Source organism: Oryctolagus cuniculus, chromosome 14, assembly GCF_051225735.1.
Source record: "Oryctolagus cuniculus isolate XC-2025 breed Fujian yellow rabbit chromosome 14, ASM5122573v1, whole genome shotgun sequence".
Lineage (NCBI taxonomy): Eukaryota > Metazoa > Chordata > Mammalia > Lagomorpha > Leporidae > Oryctolagus > Oryctolagus cuniculus.
In genome coordinates, this window is record NC_142880.1 from 76,701,341 (window position 1) to 76,726,002 (window position 24,662).

At 43.0% G+C, this 24,662-nt stretch overlaps 1 protein-coding gene across 7 annotated transcripts in view; it reads right to left on the reverse strand.

Moving 5' to 3' along the window:
* ANKRD55 (ankyrin repeat domain 55) overlaps nt 1-24,662 on the reverse strand; it is a 117,960-nt gene that overhangs the window by 63,896 nt on the left and 29,402 nt on the right. For all 7 annotated transcript variants that reach the window (XM_089313175.1, XM_051853444.3, XM_089313173.1 and 4 more), the window contains 2 exons: nt 14,368-14,490; nt 2,712-2,842 (listed from right to left, as the gene is read on the reverse strand). In XM_089313175.1, the coding sequence (XP_089169301.1) occupies nt 2,712-2,842; nt 14,368-14,490 (254 nt within the window). The remainder of the gene's footprint in view (nt 1-2,711; nt 2,843-14,367; nt 14,491-24,662) is intronic.

Genomic DNA, 24,662 nt, shown 5'->3' on the forward strand with positions numbered 1-24,662 from the left:
AAATATCAAAAAGCCATTGAATATAGTCACCGTCCAGAAGCTACAAATGGGTTTTGGACCTGCTAGCTGCTGCTGATTCCATGTGCATTTCTCCTCCAGTTGGGATGAACTGAGGATATTATCTTTATGACTCCTTACAGGTGAGGACAGGCACACGTGGTGAAGTGACCTGCCCCAGCTCACGCACCTATGACACATCTGTCTGTGCACTGAATTTGGAGCTGCGAGATCTCAGATTCCAAGTATCCCTTTTGCCAAGTTTCTGTTTAACACTTGAAGTCACAGATTGCCAGGAGGGAGTGGGGGGCTTTACAGTACAATTCTCTAGCATCCTCCTTGCCAAGGAGCCTCAGGGGGGCTGGGAGGGGACCCGCCTTAGGGAGCCACGTAGACGTGGGAACATGGTGATGAAGCTGGCACCCTGTGGTGTCCCGCAGGCTCCTCCTCTCGCACAGAGCCTTGGAACACATTCCCAGTGGGTTGTTCCCAAAGTGTCACTTCCCTAGGCTCCAAGGGTGTCCATCCTAAGTCCCTGTGGCCTACAGAGGAATGCTTCTCCCCAGTGCCTTGCATAGCTGCCCTGTGTGAGAAATCTTAAATGATGAGTTTTAGGATTCTGAAGCCAGCACAGGGACAGTCAACTTTAGAAACTACTCCTTCCCTCTTTTCCACCCCTTGATCCAAATATTCTCTTTTCCTTAGCTCAGATACCAAAGGAGTCCCTGGCAAGAATAGTCACTGAGGGGCTGGCATCCCATATGGGTGCTGGTTCAAGTCCTAGCTGTTCCACTTCTGATCCAGCTCTTTGCTATGGCCTGGGAAAGCCATGGAAGAAGACCTTGGGCCCCTGCACCCGCATGGGAGACCCGCAAAAAGCTTCTGGCTTCTGGCTTCAGATCAGCTCAGCTCTGGCCATTGTGGTCATTTGAGGAGTGAACCAGTGGATGGAAGACCTCTCTCTCTCTCTCTCTCTGTCTCTACCTCTCTCTGTAACTCTGCCTTTCAAATAAATAAAAGAAATCTTAAAAGAAAAAAAAGAGTGGCAAATAAAACAATAAAAAAAAGAAAAAAAAGAAAAAAAAGAGTGGTCCCTGGGGCATGTGCTAGAAAGGAGGGGTTGAGAGATCGGTCCCATGTCTATCTGAGATACGTGGCCTCAGCTAGAATGAACAGACCAGTGATTTTCAATCTCCAGGGCACATGAAGATTGCCAGGGAGGTTTTCAAAATCTTCATACCACACGACGACCACCAGCACTACCCAGTCCTCCTGGACTATCTGACTCAGGAGGCCGAGAGTGTACCCCAAAACCTGTATTTGAAACAAACACTCTTAGGGATGTTGACACAAAAGATCTGTGGACCACCCTTTGAAAAAGTCTTACTCAATATTGGTGTCTAAGTCCTAGAGAAAAAGGGCACGCAGATAATAGACAGAACGGTATGGGGAGCGTATGAAGGGCCTACGTCTCATTGCGGAGTGCTGGCTCTGCTGCCGATTCCAGCTTTTTCTAACGTGCACCATGGAAGGCAGCAGGGATGGCTCAAGTACCTGGGTGCTTACCACCCACGTGGGAGACCTGAATTGCATTCTGGGCTCTCAGTTTTGGTTTGGCCCAGCCCTGGCTATTGCTGGCATGTTGTGGGAGGGAGCCAGTAGATGAAAGCGCGCGCGCTCTCTCTCTAATTGCTCTTTCAAATGAAAATGAAGATAAATAAAAAAAGAAAAAGTGAAAAAAGCATGTTCGAGAGAGACTCTGTGGGAGCTGGACAATGCCTTGTGCAGTCCACGCTAGGCCACGGCCAGAAAGGGTGGTTTTGGGGAAGACAAGTGCTTCCCTCCAGCAGGGCCCTTTCTGAGGGGGTGGTCCAGGGTGAGTCCACCCTGCCAAAGGTCAGTGAGAACAAAGGCAAGGAGTAGCAAATGCAAGGAGCTGCATTGGCCGCAGTGGTGGTCATGGGGACAATTGCTGGGTGCCTTGTTGTCAGGAAAGAATCCTAAGTCTCGTGTTATGGTTAAGATGTATTTGCCATGGACTCAAGGCAGCCCTGGGGTCTCCTAGAACCACCACAGGGAGGATTTGAGAAGAGGATTTTCAACAAGGGTGAAGCAAGTGAACTGTCAAGCTGGACGATGCTGAGCTGAGATCTGTCATGGCAAGGACCGGCACGACACAGCTTTAAAACTGAGCGCTCGCTGTGAGCTGAGTCCTATGCTAGGTGTTGTCCCTTGGGCACCATCCACTCCCACCACCCCCTACTCTTCCCAGGCCCTATCCTTCCTTCCCACATTCTTCAACTTCAACTAATTCTTCACCCACCTAATTCTACCCCACAGTTGTCAACTGGATCGTACAAGCATGACCACTCTCTCAGAGTTATCTGTGGAGGGCATTCTTAGAGGTAGTAGCAAGGGTATCTGGAAATGTCCCCAGGGACATTCTGATGGTGTTAAGATAGAAAAGAATGTTTCTCTAGTGGCAATATCAGCTTGATCTCAGAGGATTGTTAGGAAGATCCCAAATGACTTAAAGCCATGAAACCAACTGTACGTGGCGATGGAAATGTTAAAGATGATTGGAAAAATCTTTCGATCCTATTTCCACTGGCCAGCTGCAATGACCCCAAGACCACCCTTCTGCAGGTGGGACCCCATAACGACACCTTTAGCACAACCTGCTCCTTAGCCCCTTGACAGACACTAGTCGGTACCAGGTATGTTGCGAGACATAAGCTTGTGCGGCCGTAAGCGTCCTGCGTGTTAATGTTGGCTCCCATCTTCAAGAGCAGCTTCACTGTGTCCACCTGACGTCCAGAAACCGCGTGCATCAAGGGCGTGCATCCTGGAATGAGACATCAACAGCCTTTGAAAGATGTTTCTCTTAGGAACTTTGCGAGCCAACTTTATCTGCCTCTTCATTGGCTCTGCCCTCTGGAACACAAACCCAGCTGGGGAACTGCAAGGGACTAGGGAGAGCAGATGATAATTTCTATACTTAGCTCAATGATGTGATTTTTTTTTCCTGGCCTTTGTCCAATCTTCTGTAATTTTTGCAATAATTGGTTGTTAAAACTTTCTGGGCAGATGACAAAATTTGCTTATTACTGCCTTGGGGACCAGCACAATTTGGGACAGAATAGGCAGCTTTGTCTTGCCTTGGCTTGAACAATGCAGAATCTGGAATTGTCTTTGGAAAGTAACCGCAGCAGGAGGACAGGTCCAACACATTTCTAGCAGAGGTTGTGGCTGGTGGAGGGCAGTGACGGTAGCCTAGCCTTCAAGTGCACAATTCTTGCCTCAAGGAGCAGCCTGTACTGAAATACTTTTCTGTTTTTTGAAATAAATATAGAACAAGCCATTTGTTTATTTTTTTAAAATTTTTTTGACAGGCAGAGTTAGACAGTGAGAGAGAGACAGAGACAGAGAAAGGTCTTCCTTTTTCCATTGGTTCACCCCACAAAGTGGCCGCTATGGCCAGCGTGTTGCCGCTGGTGCACTGCGCCGATCCGCAGCCAGGAGCCAGGTGCTTCCTTCTGGTCTCCCATGTGGGTGCAGGGCCCAAGGACCTGGGCCATCCTCCACTGCCCTCCTGGGCCACAGCCAGGACAGAACCGGCGCCCCAACTGGGACTAGAACCTGGGGTGCCGGCGCTGCAGGCGAAGGATTAGCCTAGTGAGCCGTGGCACCAGCCCCATTTGTTTCTTTTAAATGTGTTTGCTTCCTGGAAAAAAAAAATCGAGATGACCCAATCTGATGAATGTGGCAGGGCTGTTGTGACAAGTGTCTTGTGAAGCACAATCCAAGGGCTTCACACTCCCAGCCTTGGCTCCTCGCCCCGCCGAGACTTGTTTAGGCATCTTGATGAGAGAGTCACGTGGTTCTTTTCCACATGGACTCCAAGCTAGGAGCCTCAGAGGTCCCCAAGGATGGGCAAGTGCCAGGACTGCTGTTGTCACTGAAAGACAGCCGCTGGAATCTTCAACTGTTTCCCACGTCTCTCCCTTGCAATACGCCTTCAGGTGTCTCTCCCTTGCAATACTCCTTCAGGTGTCTGCACTAAAGCTGCCATGAAGTGTCATATCTGAAAATAGTGGACAATTGGCCTCCCTCCCTCCCTTCCTCCTTCCTTCACTCCTTCCTTCCTTCCATCATCCTCCTAACTATTGGGATATAGTACAAGCTGCAAAAGGCAATTATTGAAGCAATCTGTGAATCTGAAATGTTCAGTAAATAAAGCTAAAGAACTTCTAGCTATGATTTTCATAAAAGTGCATGCTAATTTATGTTCATCTTCAGATCCTAGGGAGAGGTAACATACTCCAGATAGATCAGAGACCAACTATGAAAAGAAAAATTTAAAAATTTTCAAAAGAAAATAGAGAAAAATATTGTGATAACTTTAAGGTTGGTCAATCCTTACTGAAAAAGGCATAAAAACTGTAAACTATGAAAAAAATTTTATTAAAGTATACTGAAATTAAAATTGATGTACTATACATACACTACCATAAAAAAATGAAAAGGTCAGCCACAGACTGAAAGACATTATTTAATCCATTAAACTAAGAAAAGATTATTGGTTAAACTAAAGAACAATTCAACAACTCGACCAGAAAGAAATAAACAGCCTAAGAGAAAAAATGGACATACATGTGTATAAGAAATTAAAAAAAAAAGAGAGAAAATACAAACTGGTAAACATATAAAAGCTCATCTCAGAAATGATCAGGGAGTGATTATGTAGCATGATATTGAAAATTTGACATTAGAAACCAGTTTGTAAATATTGGATTAGTAATTGGAAGACGTCTGAAAGGCCATGTTTTGTCAAGGATTTGGGAAGCTACTAGATACTGTTGGTTGAATTGTAAACTAAGACAACCATCTTGGAGATGAATTTGGTAACATTTAATACAATCAAAGCTGCTCATAACTTATGGCTCAGGAATCTGACTTCTAACTATATTTCACGAGAGAACGTTCATATTGAGGAACAAAAGGAAATAATTAAGGATGACCAATAAAGAGAAATGGCATTAACACTAATAGAGAAATGCATAAGTTATTATTCATAAAGGAATACCACAGAACAGTTAAAACATACAAGCTAAATTAATCTGAATCAATTCACTTGAATAAATCTTAAAAACATTAAGAAAACAAATTGAAAAAAGATACAATATATATAAAATTTTGCAAATCAAAATAGTAGAACAAAAGTGTTGTCAATTCATGTAAATATAGTTAAACCAGAAACACAGGAAAAGAAAAGATACACAACAGCGGCTGACACTGTGGCATAGCAGGTAAAGCCGCCTCTTGCATTGCCGGCATAACATATACGTCCCGGCTGCTCCACTTCAGATCCCGCTCCCCGTTAATGCACCTGGGAAAGCAGGGGCAGATGGCCCAAGTGCTTGGGCCCCTGCACCCATGTGGGAGACCCAGAAGAAGCTCCTGATTTCAGGCTTTAGCCTGGCTTAGCACTGGTCATTGTGGCCATCTAGGGAGTGAACCAATGGAAGGAAGATTTCTGTCTCTCTTTCCATCTCTCCCTCTCTGTAACTCTGCCTTTCAAATAAAATAAATCTTAAAAATAAAAAAAGGAATGATATACATCAACTTCAGAATCCTTTTAGAGGAGTGAAGGGGGAAGAATAAGAAAGGCCTTCAACTATTCCTTATTCTTATTTCTTAAAAAAAAATCCAAAGAAAAAATTGTCAACAATAAAGCTTATAACTATAAATTATATTTATAAAATTAGAAATTCTAGATGATATGTTATTCTCTGCACTTGACCATAGATTTGTAATATTTTACATTTGAAATAAAATACACAAAGGATGGAGCAACTGGGTCAGGTGTGCTGTGCATGAAGATAGCCTTAGCATCTGGCACCTGTAAGTGCTCCTGGGTTCAAGACCTCTCCATTATGAGATAAGGAACAGAAAGAGCACAGGCTGAAGAAAGAACACAGTGGGATTGAATTCCAGCTATCTTATTAGCTCTGGGATTTTGAGACTCATTGCCTTGTCCTGGGTAGTTGCAAGGCAGTTATGATATGGTTATGCAATTCCAAAAGCAACATGAATTGCTAATATTTATTGAGTGCTTGTTACGTGCCAGGCATAACTCTAAGCACTCAAGTTGGATTAACACATCTAATTCTCATCAAAAAGAAAAAAAATAAACCCAAATCCTGTGAGTTACTCTATCCTCATTTTATAGATGAGGAAACTGAGACCAGTAAGGCATTGGTGCTTGTTCTGTTAATAATGAGGGTGAATTAGCATCATTGAACTGTCTAAGGAGCATTGACTCTGAAAACAGTCTGTCTTTGTGGGATATAGGATTTGCAAATATTTTCTTCCACTCTGGAGCTTGTCTTGGGGTCCTCTCCATAGAGGGGCAAATGTTTTTAATTTTTGACGAGTCTGTATTTATCAATTTTTCCTTTTATGGACTGTGCTTTTTGTGTTAAGTCTAAGAAGAATTTACTTAGCCCCACATCCTTAAGATTTTCTTATATGCTTTTTTTCCTAAAAATTTAATGTTTTCACATTTTACATTTAAGTCCATGGTCCATATTGAGTTAATTTTTGTAAAATGTGTTAGTGTGCCTCCTTTGTTCACTCTTCTCCCTCTTAATTTCCCCCTTCCTCCCTCCCATCCTCCCCTTCCTTCCTTCTCTCCTTCTTCTTTTCTGAATTACTCCAGCAACAGATCTTCCATCTGCTGGTTCACTTCCCAAATGGCCACAATGGCTGGAGCTGGGCCAATCTGAAGCCAGCAGCCAGGAGCTTTTTCCAGGTCTCCCACATGGGTGCAGGGGCCCAAGGACTTGGCCCACCTTTTATTGCTTTCCCAGGCCATAGCAGAGAACTGGATCAGAAGAGGAGCAGCCAGAATATGAATTGGTGCCCATATGGGATGCCAGCACCGCAGGTGGAGGCTTAGGCTACTGTGCCACAGTGCTAGCTTGACACAGCTGCACAGTCTTGATTTATGTAGCTATATAATAAGTCTTGAAATTGAGTACACTAATTTCTCTACTTTATTCTTTTTCAAAATTGTTTAAGCCATCATAGTTCTTTGCATTTCTATTTTAGATAATCTTATCAATATCTATAAAAAGTGTGGGGGTTTGGACAAATATTATAGTCTCTATCCTATACTAAACTGTCTTTTTAGAAGTTGCATTGTATCTGTAAACAAATTTGGAGAACATTGCATATTGGTTATAATGTTTCCTAATCCATGAACATGGTATGTCTATTTATTTAAATCTTCTTTGATTTATTTCAACAGAATTTTACAGTTTTCAGAATATAAAGTTTTGCACATATTTTATTTTTTAAATATTTATTTATTTATTTATTTACTTGAAAGTCAGAGTTACACACAGAGAGAAGGAGAGGCAGAGAGAGAGAGAGAGAGAAAAGTCTTCTATCCGCTGGTTCACACACCAATTGGCTGCAATGGCTGGAGCTGTGCCAATCCTCTGGGTCTTCCCATGTGGGTGCAGGGGCCCAAGGGCTTGGGCCATACTCTACTGCTTTTCCAGGCCATAGCAGAGAGCTGGATCAGAAGTGGAGCAGCCAGGACCTGAACCTGTGCCCATGTGGGATGCTGACTCTACAGGTAGCAGCTTTACCTGTTATGCCACAGTGCCAGACCTCACATATTTTATTTATACTGAAGTATTTCTTTTTTTATTGATTTTTAAAACGCATTTTATAATAAATTTTTGGTGTCCATGTGTTCATTGTAGATAGAGAATACAATTTATGTTTGTGTATTAATTTTGTATCCTGTGACCTTGCTGAACTTATTTATTAGTTATAGGAATGTTTTGGTAGATTTCTTATGATTTTCTTTGAAAACAATCAAGTTGTGCAGAAAAGGGATAGTTTCATGTTTTTCTTTTTCAATATTTCTTTCTTTCTTTCTTTTTTTTTTCTTTTTCTTTTTTTCTTTTTTCTTTTCTTTCTTTTTTTTTTTTTTTTTTTTTTTTTTTTTGACAGGCAGCGTGGACAGTGAGAGAGAGAGAGAGAGAGAGAGACAGGGAGAAAGGTCTTCCTTTTGCTGTTGGTTCACCCTCCAATGGCCACCGTGCCCAGCGCGCTGCGTACCGCGCTGATCCAAAGGCAGGGGCCAGGTCCTTCTCCTGGTCTCCCATGGGGTGCAGGGCCCAAGCACTTGGGCCATCCTCCACTGCACTCCCGGGCCATAGCAGACAGCTGGCCTGGAAGAGGGGCAACTGGGACAAAATCCGGCGCCCCGACTGGGACTAGAACCTGGTGTGCCTGCACCGCTAGGCAGAGGATTAGCCTAGTGAGCCACGGCACCAGGCTCTTTTTCAATATTTCTATTCAGTGTTTGCTTTTAATTTCCATTTCTTGCTTTTTGTGATGACCTTTCGCACTCATAATTCAGTATGCTGAATATGAGTGGTGATGAGAAGGAACATTCATATCTTGTTTCTAACTTAAAGTCAGAAAATTTGGCATTTTATCCTTAAGTAAAATATTATCCTCTATTTCACTTTTCTAAGACTTTTTGTCATGAATGTATTTTATATTTTGTCAAGAGCTTTTCTGAATCAGTTGATATGAAAATATGATTTTTCTTTTTTTTTTAATTTATCTTATTTATTCTAAAGACAGAGTTAGAGAGAGAAAGGAAGAGATAGACAGATCTTCTATCCCCTGGTTCACTCTCCAAATGTCCACAATGGCTGGGACTGGGTCAGACTGAAGCCAGTAACCTGCAACTCCATGAAGGTCTCCCACATTGGTGATAGGGATTCAGGCACTTGGGCCATCTTTGGCTACTTTACCAGGCACATTAGCTGAGAGTTGGATAGGAAGAGGGACAGTCTGGACTGAAACCAGTGCTGATAAGGAATACTGGCATAGCTGGTGGCAGTTTAACCCACTGTACCGTAACACTGGCTCCAAATTTTCTTCTTCAGCTGGTTAATTCAGTAGATTACATTGGCTTTCAAAGACTGAACCAGACTAAGATCCCTAGAACAAATCTTACTTGGTCATGGTGTATACTTCCTTTAATATATTACTTAATTTTATATGTTAGTATTTTGTGAGGAATTTTTATATCTATGTTCTTGAGGAATAGACTTTTTTTAAATTTATTTTTGTCTGGTTTTGATATAAGGTAATACTAGTTCTTATTTTAAAGGTATTTATTTTATTTATTTGAAAGGCAGAGTTAGAGAAAGAGAGAAGTCTCCCATCTGCTGGTTCATTCTTCAGATGGTTGCAATAGCCCAGCGCTGGGCCAGGCTGAAGCCAGAAGCCAGGAGCCAGGAGCTCCAGGTCTTCCCACGTAGGTTCAGGGGCCCAAGCACTGGGGCCATCTCCTGCTGCTTTCTCAGGTGCATTAGCAGGGAGCTATATTGAAAGTATAGCAGCCAGGACTTGAACCAGTGTCCAAATGAGATGCCAGTGCTGTAGGCAGCAGTTTAACCACTACACCACAGCACCAGCCCAGGTAATGCTAGTTCTTAAACATGACTGAGAAGTATTTCCTCTCTTTTCTGTTTTCTGGAAAAGCTTATGTAGAATTGATGCTAATTATTCTTTAGACATTTGTAGAAATCTCTAGCAAAACAACCTAGGATTAGAATATCCTTTTTAAAATTTTAAAATTGTGAATTCAACTTCTTAAATAGTTACAGGGTTATTCCAGTTATCTATTTCCTATTTGATAAACTGTGGTAGCTTCTTTTTTTAGAAATTCATCCATTTCACCTAAATTATCAAATTTTTGTGTATAGAGTTGTTTGTATCATCTTGTTATTATCCTTTAGACATCTGCAGGGTCTATATAATCAGTATCATTCTTGATAGAGACATGGGCTAGGCAGGCAGCTAGGTAGGTCTGGTAAGCTGGAGGTGCCTTCAAGCCACAACCCTGCCTATATAATTCCTGTTCCTACTTGTCAATCAAAATGCCTCTTTTCCCAGGATACTTCTGCTTCATTCAGGACCTGGAGGGGAAGACACCATGAAAATATGGATATTGAGCTCCACATAGAACCTGTGGAGCTGCCATATAATTCCCAGGTGACTTCACACCTGAAGGTACCTCCTTCTCCTTTTGGGCAAATCTTTTGGCCCACTGCCCACTCATGATGGGTGTTCCTGTGTGTGAATGTGTGTGTGTGTGTTTTCTCACCTTTTGAATAAAATTTACCTTATATATGTACACACTTAGGATTCTTGTCTTGTGCATGACATTGACTTGGAGTAAAAAATACTTTGCTCACTCACACCAACAGTGGTAATTTGTGTCTTCTTCATTTTTTCCTTGTTATTATTGCTAAAAGTTTGTCTACTTTATTGATGTTCTCAAAGAATATGTTCCCTGTTTCATTGATTTTTCTGTTTTATTCCTTTTTCAAACATTTTATTTTAGAATAGTTTTAAATTTACAAAACAAAAATTACAAGGTGGTAATACCGAGTTCCCATCCGTTTCTCACCAGATTTCCACGCTTAGCATCTCATAGTAGTGTCCTTGTCACAATTAATGAAACACTCAGCTGTCCCTATTTTATTTTAATCCAAACTCATTTTATCACTCCCACCCCTTCGATTTTTTTTCTGTTTTAAATTTCATTTCTTTTCTTTATTCTTTTTCTTCCTTCAGATTGCTTTGTTACTTTGCTCTTCTTTTTCCTGATTTTTGAGTTGAGAACTTTGATTAATGACAGAGATTTCTTCCCTCCCTAAGCTATGTGTTTAGTGTTAGGAAGTTCCTCCTAGCATTACTTTAGCTCTGACTCACAAATTTGGATGCACTGCATCTTCATTTCCTTTCACAGGCAGTCAGCACAAGCCAGGAATGGGCCCAATTAACCTGCCTCTTGCACTTACCGTAGAAATGTTTTTAACTGCTGACTTCTCTCATCTCCTGCTTTCAGGATGTTCAGAGGAGTGTGCTTTAAAAACAAAAGAAAAGGCTCACTGGGCTAATCCTCCGCCTTGCGGCGCCGGCACACCGGGTTCTAGTCCCAGTCGGGCGCCGGATTCTGTCCCGGTTGCTCCTCTTCCAGGCCAGCTCTCTGCTGTGGCCCAGGAGTGCAGTGGAGAATGGCCCAAGTGCTTGGGCCCTGCACCCCATGGGAGACCAGGATAAGTACCTGGCTCCTGCCATCGGATCAGCGTGGTGCGCTGGCCGCAGCGGGCTGGCTGCGGCGGCCATTGGAGGGTGAACCAACGGCAAAGGGAAGACCTTTCTCTCTGTCTCTCTCTCTCACTGTCCACTCTGCCTGTCAAAAAAAAAAAAAAAAAAAAGAAACATAGCCTGCCTGCCACTCCCCAAGAAAAATTACCATGGGTGAATTACAGAGTTAACTCTCTAAAGAGCAGTTTGTTGCCATTGTAAAGGAATTCCAAGCTCCTCCTGGGACAGGCCAATTGAATAAAAAAATCATTAAGAATTCCTAGAAAATACTGGAACAGGAAAAAAATAAGATAGATCTTTTGTTATCGTCCTATAGATTCCTGAGGCTATTTTTTTTTTTTTTTTTTAGCTATTTTATTTCAGATGTTCAGATTATTCTTTAAAAGTTGGTAGAGGGGCCGACGCTGTGGCACAGCAGGTTAAAGCCCTGGCCTGAAGTGCCGGCATCCCATATGAGCACGGGTTCTAGTCCTGGCTGCTCCTCTTCCAATTCAGCTCTCTGCTATGTCCTGGGAAAGCGGTAGAAGATGGCCCAAGTCCCTGGGCCCTGCACCTATGTGGGAGACCCGGAAGAAGCAGCTCTTGGCTCCTGGCTTCAGATCATCACAGCTCTGGCCGTTGCAGCCAACTGGGGAATCAACTAGCTGACGGAAGACCTCTCTTTCTGTCTCTACCTCTCTCTGTAACTCTGTCTTTCAAGTAAATAAAACAAATCTTTAAAAAAATGTTGGTAGAAATGTTCCATGAAATTTTATAAAGCCGAAAGACTTCTTTTTGGAGAATGTTTGATTTATAAATGCAATTTCCTTAATAGTAATGGGGCTATTCAAATCTATTTCTTATTGATATTTACTATAATTTTATTTTCAAGTTAATTGACTTATGGTTTCTTTCTGCTGAATTAATCCATTGAGTTTTAAATTGTGATCATTGTATTTTTCAAGTCTAAAATTCTATTTAGTTGTTCTTCATATCTTTTATTTATTTGCTGAGACATTCCATTGTGTGTGTGTGTTTATTTTATTTGAAAGATAGAGAGATTGAGAGAGATCTCCAAGCCCTGGTTTGTACTCCAAAAGCCTATAACAACAGGGTTGCCACTAGTCTGAAGCCAGGAGCCTAGAACTCAATCCAGGTCTCCCATATGGGTGGCTGGAACCCAAGTACTTAAGCCATTATCTACTGCCCCCTAGGATGCACATTATCAGGAAGCTAGATTAGAAGCAGAGGATCTGGGATTCAAACAAGTACTCTAGGGAGGGATACAGGCATCCCAAGTGGTATCTTAACTGCTGTGCCAAACACCCACCCGTGTTTTTTTCTCTCTATTTGTCTCAAGGATATTTGCTTCAGGGAAGCATTTTTGTCATGGCTACTTGAAAATCCTTGTCTGATAATTCTGTATCTCTGTTATCTTGGTGTTGGTATCTATTGAGTCTGTTGCTTCATTCATTTTGAGAACTTCTTGTTTCTTGGTATAAGTAATTTTCCTATTGAAACCTGGACAGGTTGGGTATTATAGACTCCTGATCTTATTTAAACCTTCTATTTTGACACTGCTGTGATCGGGAAGTAAAGGGGGGTGTCATCTCATTATTGTGAGATGGGATTGGAAGTCCAGATGTCCTGGCTGGTTTCCATTAACATCTGGGAGACAAGACTCTTCATTACAACTGGGTAGGGGTGAAAGTCCTCTTAACGTGGCTCTGACAATGATGGAGCAAGAACAAAATTTTAGATTGATTCCAGTTTCCTGCCTACGTGACCCTAGACCCTGCTCCATGAGGACACTTAACCCTGTCATCCTCCTCAACCAGTTCAACCCCACACCCTGCATTCCTGAGGCTCCTCCCTTGTTATCCCCGCCAGCCAGCTCAGTCAGCTTATGTGGCTGAGGAATCCCCACAGAGATGCTGTCCAGCTGTCTTCCTCAAACACCAGCATACAGGACTGACACAGACTTCCGCTTCGGCCTCACTGAGATATTCTGCTCCCATCATTTTCCTCAAATACCTTCAACTCACCCTCTCCTGCATCCCACTTTTCCCTTCACCAAGCTCAACTTGACCTCCAGAGAAAAAAGCCTGCACAAGCCAGCTCAGCAATGCCCTCCCTGTCAAGATATCAAGGTGTTCAGCTAGTTTATGCCATATAAACGTAGCCCAAAACTGAAGTCTTGTTTTCTGTCACGTGTTCACCTTATGCACCCACCGGCAGTGAGCCCCTCTCAGGCTTATCTTCCCTTTTGAATAAACCTGCTCCGTCTGTAAATTTGTCTCTTGCCTCCTCCCTGTTCTGCTCTTATTTTCTTTTAGACAATACCCCACAGGTAGGGGGTGGGAGCTCATTACCACCTGGTGAAGGTAAAGACTCAGGCTCTTTACTTGGTCTTTGCTGGGATGGGGAAGGCTGGAGCCACAGTTGCTTGGTGTTTGGCTGCAGTAGAGCCATTGTTTTCTCAACAGTTTTGTCACGCTAGGATATTCCTCTCTTGCTACTTTGGTTAGAGAATGTGGGCTTCTGCTGTCTGTGCCTGTTGATTTTTCTGGGTTGCCAGCGTCTGTTCTGCTCCAACTCTGGGGTAGATGGCACAAAAAGACAGCTCACCACCATGCTATTCACTGGGTCTCGAGACTGATTTTCTTTCCATTTTCCGGAGTCTTTTTATGTTTACTTTGTACATGATCCCCAGGCTTTTAGTTGCATTTAGCAGAAGAATGGGAGTGGGCGAGAAGGGGGAGGACGTCTACACATCTTCCCAGAAGCAGATTCTTTGTCACTTGACGGGAAACAGTAACATGTTCCCAGCATCCATTGCTACCAAAATTACTTGCTCTTTCCAAAGTCCTGTTTCAACTACTTGGCATGTCTACTTTGGTCATTCATTCGAAGACACTGGAAACAAACTCAAACCAAGTGACTTCATTGTAAGAGGTGATGTAAAAAATTCTGAAGTGTTGTGCTCAACACCCTTATTTAAAGAAATACAGAGGTGCCTGCCCAAAGCCACAGGCAGGGAATTCCTTGTCCCTGCAGGATAAAAGGGACCAGCAGATGTGATTTTATCTCTAGAAGGATCGAGCAGAGCCTTCTGGACTCAAAAAAAAAAAAAAAAAAAAAAAAAAAAAAAAAAAAAAAGAAGAGTAAACGTCTCACCTTCGCTGTCACAGCACTCTAAGATGGAAGGGTCTTCTCGAATCACTGCAGTCAGAGCGTTGACATCTCCGTGTGACGCTGCCTGATAAACCATGGTCAGGTCAACCTCCTCGGATGAGTCACCTTTAGGAAGCAAACAGACACGCTGTGAGTGTGTGAGCGAGTTCACATGAACAACACCACCCAAATCATCATCACCCACACAAGTGATTCACTGAAACCTCTCTAGGGAATCCAGGCAGATGGCTGAGTCATCCCAATGACACGCACCCTCACCACTTCTGAAGCCAGGTAGACCACCACAGGCCATTTGCAATACCGCTGTGCGCTGGGTGGGAGCTCAGGGGAGTCTGTCCTTTGAGGTTTTATGACTCTCTCCAGGAATTCAGGCTTCTTTTGCAATCAGTGAGGTCAGAGTTGGAAGGGGAGGGGGGCTAGTCTTGGTTCTGAGTCCTCTGCTCCCTTTTTAAAATGCTTATTTTCACTGTACATAAAATGCAGAGATAGATAGCTAGATAGCTACATAGAGATAGAGATAGAGAGAGAGAGAGAGAGAGAGAGAGAGACCCAGAGATATATCTTCCATCTACTTGTTCATTTCCCAAATGCCCACAACAGCACGGGGCTGGGTCAGGCTCAAGAGAAAAGTCCAGAACCCAATCTGGGCCTCCCGTGTAGCCCAAGTTCTAGAGCTACCATATGCTGCCTCCCAGGGTGCACATCAGAAGAGAACTGGAATCGGAAGCAGTGTCAGAAGCCTGATTAAGCACTCCAGCGTGGGATACGGGACTCCCAAGCAGTCCCCTATCCACTAAGCCAAGAGCTTGGCCTGAGTTTCCCATTTGAACCACAAATGTGAAACTTTCCCTTTCAGTTACTTGGCTCAGCCACCAGCATTCACCACCCTTCCCTCCAGCTCTGTCCTGAGGGTTGACCTCGGCTGACAGCATTTGCAGGCTCCCTCGCCCTAGCATTTTTTCCCAGGAGGCGCTAGGAGGGGAGAAGAGAGATGGGCACGTTTTCCCTGCCCTCCCTGGTGCAGCTTCTAGCAGGAGGCTGTTCTTCTGCAGAGCCAGCTTCCCCAGGGCTCCCCAGAACTGACCCCTCCTGTTCTTGCGCTGCAGGGGGCAGGGGCGATGCCCACTCCCTAGTGATTCTAATCCCCCTTGTTCTTTGAATCCTGCCTCATCTCTGAAAGCCCCACCTGGGGTTTCCTGAGAGGGGATTTCATTTCCAGAAACACAGCTGCGTGCAGCTCCTCTGAATTCCACCTGTAGCGCGCCTTTGTGTGTGATCCAACCAAGCAATAGTACTGCCAAGGCTGACAAAGGACCTGCGGTCAAGTGACTCCAGGGGAGCAGAGGAAGGGCTGGGAGGCAGATTCTGCCAGTGCAGAGACCCCTGGTGAGACACCTGCTGAGCTCCTCTCACCAGGCATATCTCCCCACCCGCTCTGCCTCAAGTATAGTCATGGTTTAGGGCAAAAATAAATGCATAAGAAAAGCTTATTTTTTAAAAAGATTTATTTTATTTATTTGGAAGGTAGAGTTACAGAGAGAGGAAGAGCGAGAGAAATTTTCCATCCACTGGTTTACTCCTCCAAATGGCCACATCACCCAGGGTTGGGCCAGATTGAAGCCAGGAGCCAGGAACTTCCTCTCTCCCATGTAGGTGCAGGGGCCCAAGTACTTGGGTCATCTTCTGCTGCTTTGACAGGTGCATTAGCAGGGAACTGGGTCAGAAGTGGAGCACCTGGGACTCAAACCTGCCCCATATAGGAAGGCAGCATCACAGGTGTTGGCTTTACCTGCTATGCTACAACACCAGCCCTGAAGTTTCTTAAAGCTGCATTTTTCTACTAATGTGGATGTTATCCAGGGATACTTCTCAGTTCTGATTCGTGTTTAGTGGACCAACCCGTTGGCTTGGTTTTTCTGTCCCAGCATTTCTATGCTGTCATTAATGACTTGAAACCAGTTGATATCACAGGAGAAATTTGGTTTTCACTATGAGTCACGTGACAGTAGACTGTTTCGTAAAGTGAGTGGCTGATCCCTAATTTATCCACGGTAGTTTTTGGTTTGTTTTAAGCAGTCTTGTCTGCACATTTGCTGGAGAGCTGGAATTGAGAGGTGAGGAATATCAAAGTCCAATGCCATTTCTGTGTTAGGTGCAAGGCTTTTGGAGAGAGATTACTAGGATGTACACACTGCTTATTCTAAATTTGGGTCATTTCCCTCTTTGGGTTTAATTTCTTTGCCTTTAAATGGAAATGGTGATGATGATGATGGTAATGATGGTAATAATTGCAACAGCCACCTGTCTCACAAATTTCTTGTGTGGAAAAATTGAGTTAATGTCTAATTCTATGAGATTTTAGAACAGTGTCTAATGTAAACATTGTATATAGTTTGCTACTGTTATGGCTACTCTGGTTACTACTTTATATATATATAAATATATATTTAGATATATATTTAGATCTAATATAATACATTAATATAATATTATATTAGATATAAATATCTAATTATATATAATATAAATATCTAATATTATATAATATAATAATATTAAAATATAATATATTATATATAATAATATTTTATAATATTATATATAATATATTGATATAACATATCTAATATATCTAATATATTTATATATATTTAAAGAGTATTCTAAATCTGGGACACAGAGAAAATGTCTCTTAGTGATAGCTAGAAAAAGAAATGATATGTAGAGTAGGACACTGTCTACTCAAGACCCTCCCAAGGAGTCTACACCGTAAGTTTGATTTGCTCAGTCTATCGTTGGGCACAAGAAGTAGAGCTCAGACTTAAGGACAAAGGTGGGGCTGGATCCAAACGTGCTGTTGGTATCATCTGGGAAGGAGATCCTGGGGGCGGGGCCGTGTGTTGACAGCCCTGTGGAACACATACATGTGTACTTACAATCTCTTCATCACTGAATGCAATAAGGTATGTAAGCACGTGCACCACGCTGTGGAACAGCGAAACAATGAGTGCACCATCTTGTAGATTTGGGATCCCTAAGATACGCTGCCAGAAAAATCCCAATAAGATCATATGTAGCAAGGACAAACACAAGGCACCATATCTTAGTCCGCAGAATACCCAGTTGAACTAGCTGAAGAGTGGTTGAAGCTGTTGTTTTTGTTGTTCAGTCTCCCCTCACCCTGCTGGTACCCTTAACCTGATTAGTCTCTGGGGAACACGTTCTCTCCACATTCAGCCCACGTGCTGACTCCATGGAATTAACTCATCTTAGGGCAGAACATGCGGCCTAAAAGTGAGCTCTCAGCACTACATTATCCTGGCCACAGAGACCGAATTCAGAGATGTGACACAAGAAAAGCACATGAGAGCAATGATCCATTGACTGGGATGGTTGGGAACAATACCCATGAACCTGGGTGACATCTTATGGGTGGACGGCTGTCTAAGAAGGATGAAGACAACACAAGGAGGACAGGAGAAGAACAGAGCTGCTAGGTCAAGAGAAGGAAAGAGCAGTAGCTGAGACCCGAGAGCATGACTTGAAGCCTACATCAAGCTGCTCATTAATGCATTCCTTTTTTGGCTAAGTCAACTTGCATAGATGTTGCGTGTTTGTTGATTTTGACTTTCTTTAATTACTGAATGAGTTCCAACTGACAAAAGGCTTTAGCGGTAGCACTTTAGAATGTGCCAGTTGAGCAGTCAGCTCTATAAAAAGTAGCAGTGGTTTAATAAACTAGTAAGGACACTGGTTGTATTGTTGATAGTCTGGTACCCATATTGAGGGGGGTGATGGGTCTTTTCCATTGTTAACTGGTCAGTCCTGTTGAGGCCCACAGCCTGTGGATTGAACAGAGAAACAGAGTCTGGAATGGCCAGAATGAGGTCTGCAGGGACTTAATTCATGTCACACAAAAATATTTGAAGGAAATAGATATGTTTAATCCAGAGATTACTCCTCCACAGTATCCTGATAGGAGGCTGCCCATGTTTGAAGAACTTTTTTTAAATTAAAAATAGTAAAATATATATAACACAAAATGTATCATTATAACCAAAGTGATCAGTTTAGTGACATATATATATACTCATCGTTAACAATGCAATCATCATTGTCCATCTCCAGAACTGTTTTCATCTTACCAAACTCGACACCCAAGTTTTAGTAACTCCCCATTCTCCCCTGCTCAAGCTCCTGGAAACCACCATCAAACTTTGTCTCTCTGAATCTGGCTACTCTAGGTACCTCAGAAACATGAAATCAACCATATTTGTCCTTTTGTGACTGGCTTATATAATTCAGCTTATTGCCCATAAGGCTCATCCATGTTGTAAAGTATATCAGAAGCTCCTTCCATTTTAACGACTATATAGTGTTCCGTTGTATGGTTCCATCACATCTTGTTTAGTCACTCATCTGTCATGGGCACTTGGTTTGCTTCCACCTTTTGGCAATTGTGAATATTACTGTCACAAACACAAGTATATACATCTCTTTGAGACCCTTCTTTCAATGCTGTTGGGTATACCTTCAAATGTAGACTTGCTGGATCATGTCATAATCCGATTTAAAAAGTCTTAGGAATTGCCAATACTCTTTTCCATGGTTGCCGTACCATTTTCTATTCCCACTAACCGTGCACAAGGGTTACAATTTCTATACATCTTTGCCAACACTTATTCATTTTTAAAAATTTTTACTTGTTTATGTGAAAGGTAGAGAGACAGAACGATAGGGGGAAAGTGTCGCTCCCCCTCTTCGTGGAGGAGCAACACAGGACCCTGCGCTGTTCTTTCGTCTGCTCGGCCCTCCCCGGGTTTGCTGCTGGTTCTTCCCGGGTTGGCTACTATCCCTTCCACCTCCGTGGAAGGGCAGTTCCCCCTGGCCGCATTCCCCACTTCCGCAGGGGAGCGGCACACCGCCGGCCGGTTCTCTCGGGGGCTGCACGGGTGTTCCTTCAGCTAGATGTTCCCCATAGATGTTCCTGGTGCATGCCGTCTCTCTCCTCCTTTATAGTCCTCCTCCGCCAATCCTAACTCGGCTGCCCACACGCCGAGTACGCTGCTCTCCAATCAGGAGCAAGTCCTACAATTTATTAGTTGAACTGGAGGCAGCTGTGCGGAAGCTGTTTACTTCTCTCCCAGCGCCATATTGTGGGAGAGCAGATGCATAGAATAAGTCTTAATTCGAGTAACTTAGTCTAGTCCGGATTGCTCCCCACAGGAAAGGAAGGGAGAGAGAGAGGGAGAGGGAGAGGGAAAGGGAGAGGAAGAGGGAGAGGGAAAATAGACATAGAGATCTCCCATTCACTGGTTCACTGCCCAAATGCCTACAACCTCTGAGGTTGTGGGTCAGCCAAAGCCAGGAGCTAGTAACTCAATCTGGGTGTCCTATGTCTGTGGCAGGAACCAAATTACTTGAGCCGTCATCTGCTGCCTCCCAGGGTTCACGTTAGCAGGAAGCTGAAAGTGGAAGCATAGTTGGGACTAGAACCCAGACACTCTGATATGGGATGCAGGTGTTTCAAGTGGCGTACTAACAGATACTTTGCCAAGTATCTGTTCCTAGTTATTTTGTAATAGCTAACCTAGTTGATGTGAATTGACATTTCATTGTGATTTTGATTTACATTTCCATAATGATTAGTGATGCTGGACATCTTTTCAAGTACCTATTGGCCATTTGTTTATCTTGGAGAAATGCCTATTCAAATCTGTTGCCCATTTTTGAATTGAGTTGTTTGATATCTGTTGTTGAATTGTTAGGGTTCCTTATATATTCTGGACATTAAGCCCTTTTCAGATATATGCTTTGGAAATATTTTCTTCCATTTTATGTGTTATTTTTTCACTCTGTTGCCAGTGTCCTTTCATACACAAAAGCATTTATTTCTGATGTGTTCCAATTTGCCAACTTATCCTCTTGTTGCCTGCATTTTTAATGTCATATTCAAGATATCACTGTCAAATTCAATATCACAAAGCTTTCTTCCTATGCTTTCTTCTAAAAGTTACATAGTTTTAGGTCTTATATTTGGGGTTTTGATACATTTTGAGCTTAGTCTTACTTATGTATAAGGAAAGGGTCCATCTGTGTTCTTTTCCATGTGGCTAACTAGTTGTTCAAGAACCATTTGTTGAAAAGTCCATTTTTTCTCTATTGGTTTTGGTACTAGTGTAGAAAATAATATAGATCCATTAATCATATTCATAAATCATATATATATATTAATTTCCCAGGGTTCCACCTTTTGACACTCTCTATAGATAGATAGATAGATACGGTTTTCCTAGATTTTCAATTCTAGTCTACTGATCTAAATGTCAATCTTTATGTCAGCTCATACTGTTTTCATTACATAGCTTTGTATTAAGTTACGAAAACAGGAAGTGTAAGGCCTCAATCTTTGTTCTTTTGAAGATCATTTTGGCCATTTGGGGTCCCTTGAGACTTATATGAATTTTATAATAAATTTTTTGTTTCTAAAAATGCTGAGATTTGGGTAGAGGCATATTGAATCCATAGATTTTTGGGGGTAGTATTAAGCATTTAACAATACTAAGTCTTCTAACTAATGGAACATGGATGTCTATCCATTTGTTTGTTTCTTTAATTTCTTTCAGCAATGCTGTGCAGTTTTCAAGCATACAGTCTGTTACCTCCTTGGTTAAGTCCATCCTTAAGTATTTGATTTTTTGATGCTACTGTAAATAGGATTGTATTTCAAGTATTTTACACAGAAAATGTTATGCTTAGTGCTTCCATGAACCTTCGATACTTAGCAATAGCAGCGAATGAGGGTGACAGAAAGACAGGTATTTCAGTTGTTAAGAGCTTTGTAAAAGTGTTCCGGGTCTCCTCAAGAGGTAGTGAGCTTCCTGTCATTGAGGACGGTCAACCTTGGCTTGTCACACACCAAGGAGGCATTTATTTGGAGGAATTCAGATCCAGAGTGAGGCACAAGGGTTGGGGCAGGGCAGACATGTGGGGCAGAACAGAATGTTCTGCAGTGCTCCTTCCAGGCCTGAGATGTGGTACAGAACTGCCAAGTGGTTGGAAAAAGGAAATGGAGGAGCTTCCTTAGAGACCATATGGAAGCAGCCCATCTAAGTGGTGGTGAATACAAATAATTAGGCCTGATCGTGGGCCCTGTGCAGAGTTTCCAGAAATGAGGAAGGGTGGCTTAGGAATAACAGGTACAAAGAGAAGAATGACTTGTGGTTCTTATGGAATCTAAAGTTGGGGCAGGAAATTTTTTTTTCTACTGAAGGTCACAAACCCACTTAACATAACCAAGAAAGCTACATCAATCCTTCCTAACCCATCTATCTGTCTATCATCTATCTACCGACTATCTGTTCATCATTTATTTTTATTCCTATGCAGTTAAGAAAGTAGTATGTTTTGAATGACTCGTGTCTCTGTACTTGTGTAAGAACTAAATAGAGAAATTTATGTACAGATGCATGAAGAGAGATGCCCATGGAGAAAAAAATCAAAAGTAAAAAAAATGGAAGAGATGAGAAGAAATCGGAAAAAAGACACAGGTGCAGAGAGGTAGATTATATTTTATAAAATTTATTTACATATGTGAACTATGTAAAAAGATTGGCATCAAAAAGCCAATGGAAATCATCTCTTAGATATTCTTCAGAACTTCCTACATTCTCCAACCTCTCCATAGTGAATTTATGTTTTTTTCTACTCAGCAAAGTAAGCCAAGCCTGTTTTTTTTCTTAAATGGGGAGAGAGGAGTGTGATTTACTAGATTTGAATTTATAGGAGATTACTAAAAGTGTACACAGAGCCTAGTGCATCTATATCCAAGGAAACAAATGCTTGATATTTGATGATGTACTAAAAAAAAAAAAAAAGAAAGAAAGAAAAACATGTTTTGTAAATTCTGTTCTTACCCTAGTAATCGTTTGAAAATTAAAAAATATTTTTATACAAAAATGGAATTGGTGGGTATTCTTGAAATCATCTCTTTGCTGCATTTTTTCTCGATTTCTGGATGCATCATACATTATCTAGCTAATCCCCAGGGCCCAGCATGATGCTACAGGGATTTCTTTCTTTCTTTCTTTCTTTCTTTCTTTCTTTCTTTCTTTCTTTCTTTCTTTCTTTCTTTCTTTCTTTCTTTCTTTCTTTCTTTCTTTCTTTCTCTTTCTCTTTCTTTCTCTCTCTCTCTCTCTCTCTCTCTCTCTCTCTTTCTTTCTTTCTTTGACAGGCAGAGTGGACAGTGAGAGAGACAGAGAGACAGAGAGAAAGGTCTTCCTTTGCCGTTGGTTCACCCTCCAATGGCTGCCACGGCTGGCGCGCTGCGGCCTGAGCAGAGAGCTGGCCTGGAAGAGGGGCAACCGGGACAGAATCTGGCACCCCGACCGGGACCAGAACCCAGTGTACCAGCGCCGCAAGGCGGAGGATGAGCCGCGGTGCCGGCTGCTACAGGGATTTCAAATGCACGCAAGCCCGGCCATGAGAAATGCTTGGGATCTGAGGACCTTCCTCAGAGCTGCTCAGTTTTGCACAAGGGGAAGCGGCTCTGCCCGTGGTTACTGGGGCTTTCTTTGGGACAGCTCTGGAATGTATCAGTTGCAGGAGCCATTTTGCTGAAATTATGTAGAGACCACCTTGGCACTTGCTCTGCGCAAACTGTGCCCCTGTGTGGGTGGGCCAGGCCGGTGTGAGAGCGGATTGAGTATTGATCGCCGTTTAAAGAGCGTGGACTGGGCTTTGTCAGGGGGTGCTGCTTGCAGTCTAGTCTGTTCTGAGGACCCACCCAATGCACCAACCACATCCAGATCCACTTGGGAACAACTACAGAGGATCCCGATAAGCTTTTTTGGTCTGAAATTGCCTCTGGGGAACTGAAAAGTATTCATATACCCATTTATCAACATCTACAACCGGCTAGTATGACTGTAGGCACAAAGGTGGTGGAATCTCTCCAGGACATGCACGACCTGTGGGAAGACATTGATCTTACAATCGAGACGTCCCTGGGAGTGATGGCAGGACAAGGGAAGAATCCCATAATTGCCAGTGTTCCCCTCTCTTCCTGCAGAAGGAGCCTGGATGCTTCTGGAAGAAGGCTGCATCCTGGGGGTTACCCAGATTCAGCCACCCATAAGGTGGCGAGGCTTTCCCAGCTTCTGGGGAGGGTGCCAGGCCTCCGCTGCACCCTGATGGCTCCATGTGACAACATTGCCACCCACTGGTGATTAAGAGCCTCTGTGGGCCTTGACCTGGCCCTGGGCCAGGCTGCTGCCAGTTCTGCTAGGTAGAATTACCAGTCAGTTTGGAACTCCCTGGCCATGCTGGAACAAGTTTAAGGTCATTGGTACAGCTGAATGGCTTTGAAACAAAATGAGTCTCATGTGACTCTCATCAGAGATACCGTGTGACACACTGCATGGAGGCGACACAGAGGAAAGGCGAGAGCTAGGCTCTGGGACCTAACCTCCAGCATTTGAGTCCTGGTGCTGCCACCTACCTCCTAGTTACGTGATCCGAGGTGAGTTGCTTAATCTCTCCATGCCTAGTCTTCATTTGTCAAATGGGACAAGAATCATGCCTATCTTGCAGGGCTCTTCTGAGAGCTAACAGAATACATTCCCATGCAGCCTCACACAGAGGAAGTCTCCCAGGCATCTCAATGGATATTATCCACATGTCTACGCTGACACGGCTAGGCACCCCTGTCTCCCTTCGCCTTAATGAGACCCTGTGCCTAAGCAGTGGAATGCAGAGGGTTTATAAGCTGGAAGATTTTGCTCTTTCTCGAATTTTCTGCCCAAGTCCCTCAGGGTATATCGCCTCAGACTTTAAGAATGCTTTTTAAAGTGCCAGTAACATGGAAAGCAAAGTTTCTTTCTAACGTTTTAAAGAGAAAAGTAGCTCCAAGCTTTCTGCAGGTAACAGTGGAGAGAACCAACACTCAAGGAATCCTTCATTCTGTGTGGAGGAAGTCTTGCAACAGTGCTATCTCAAGGGAAGCTGTCTGGCCACAGCCATAACCAGATTTGTGATGCAACACATGCATTTCTTTGAATCCCAGCATCCCTGTTCCTGGGGTTGCTTCTTCTGGGCTGTGAATGCTGGTCCATGGTTAGCATCTCTCCTAGATGCAGGGGGCCTGGGAAATGGAATTTTCTATTTAAAGAAGCATGTCTGTGATAAACTTGGGTAAAGATGCCTCTCTACAATGTGCCCTCATAGAATCCACTTTCATTCTGGTGCTACTAATCCTTAGAAAAGTCTCAAGCTTTAAT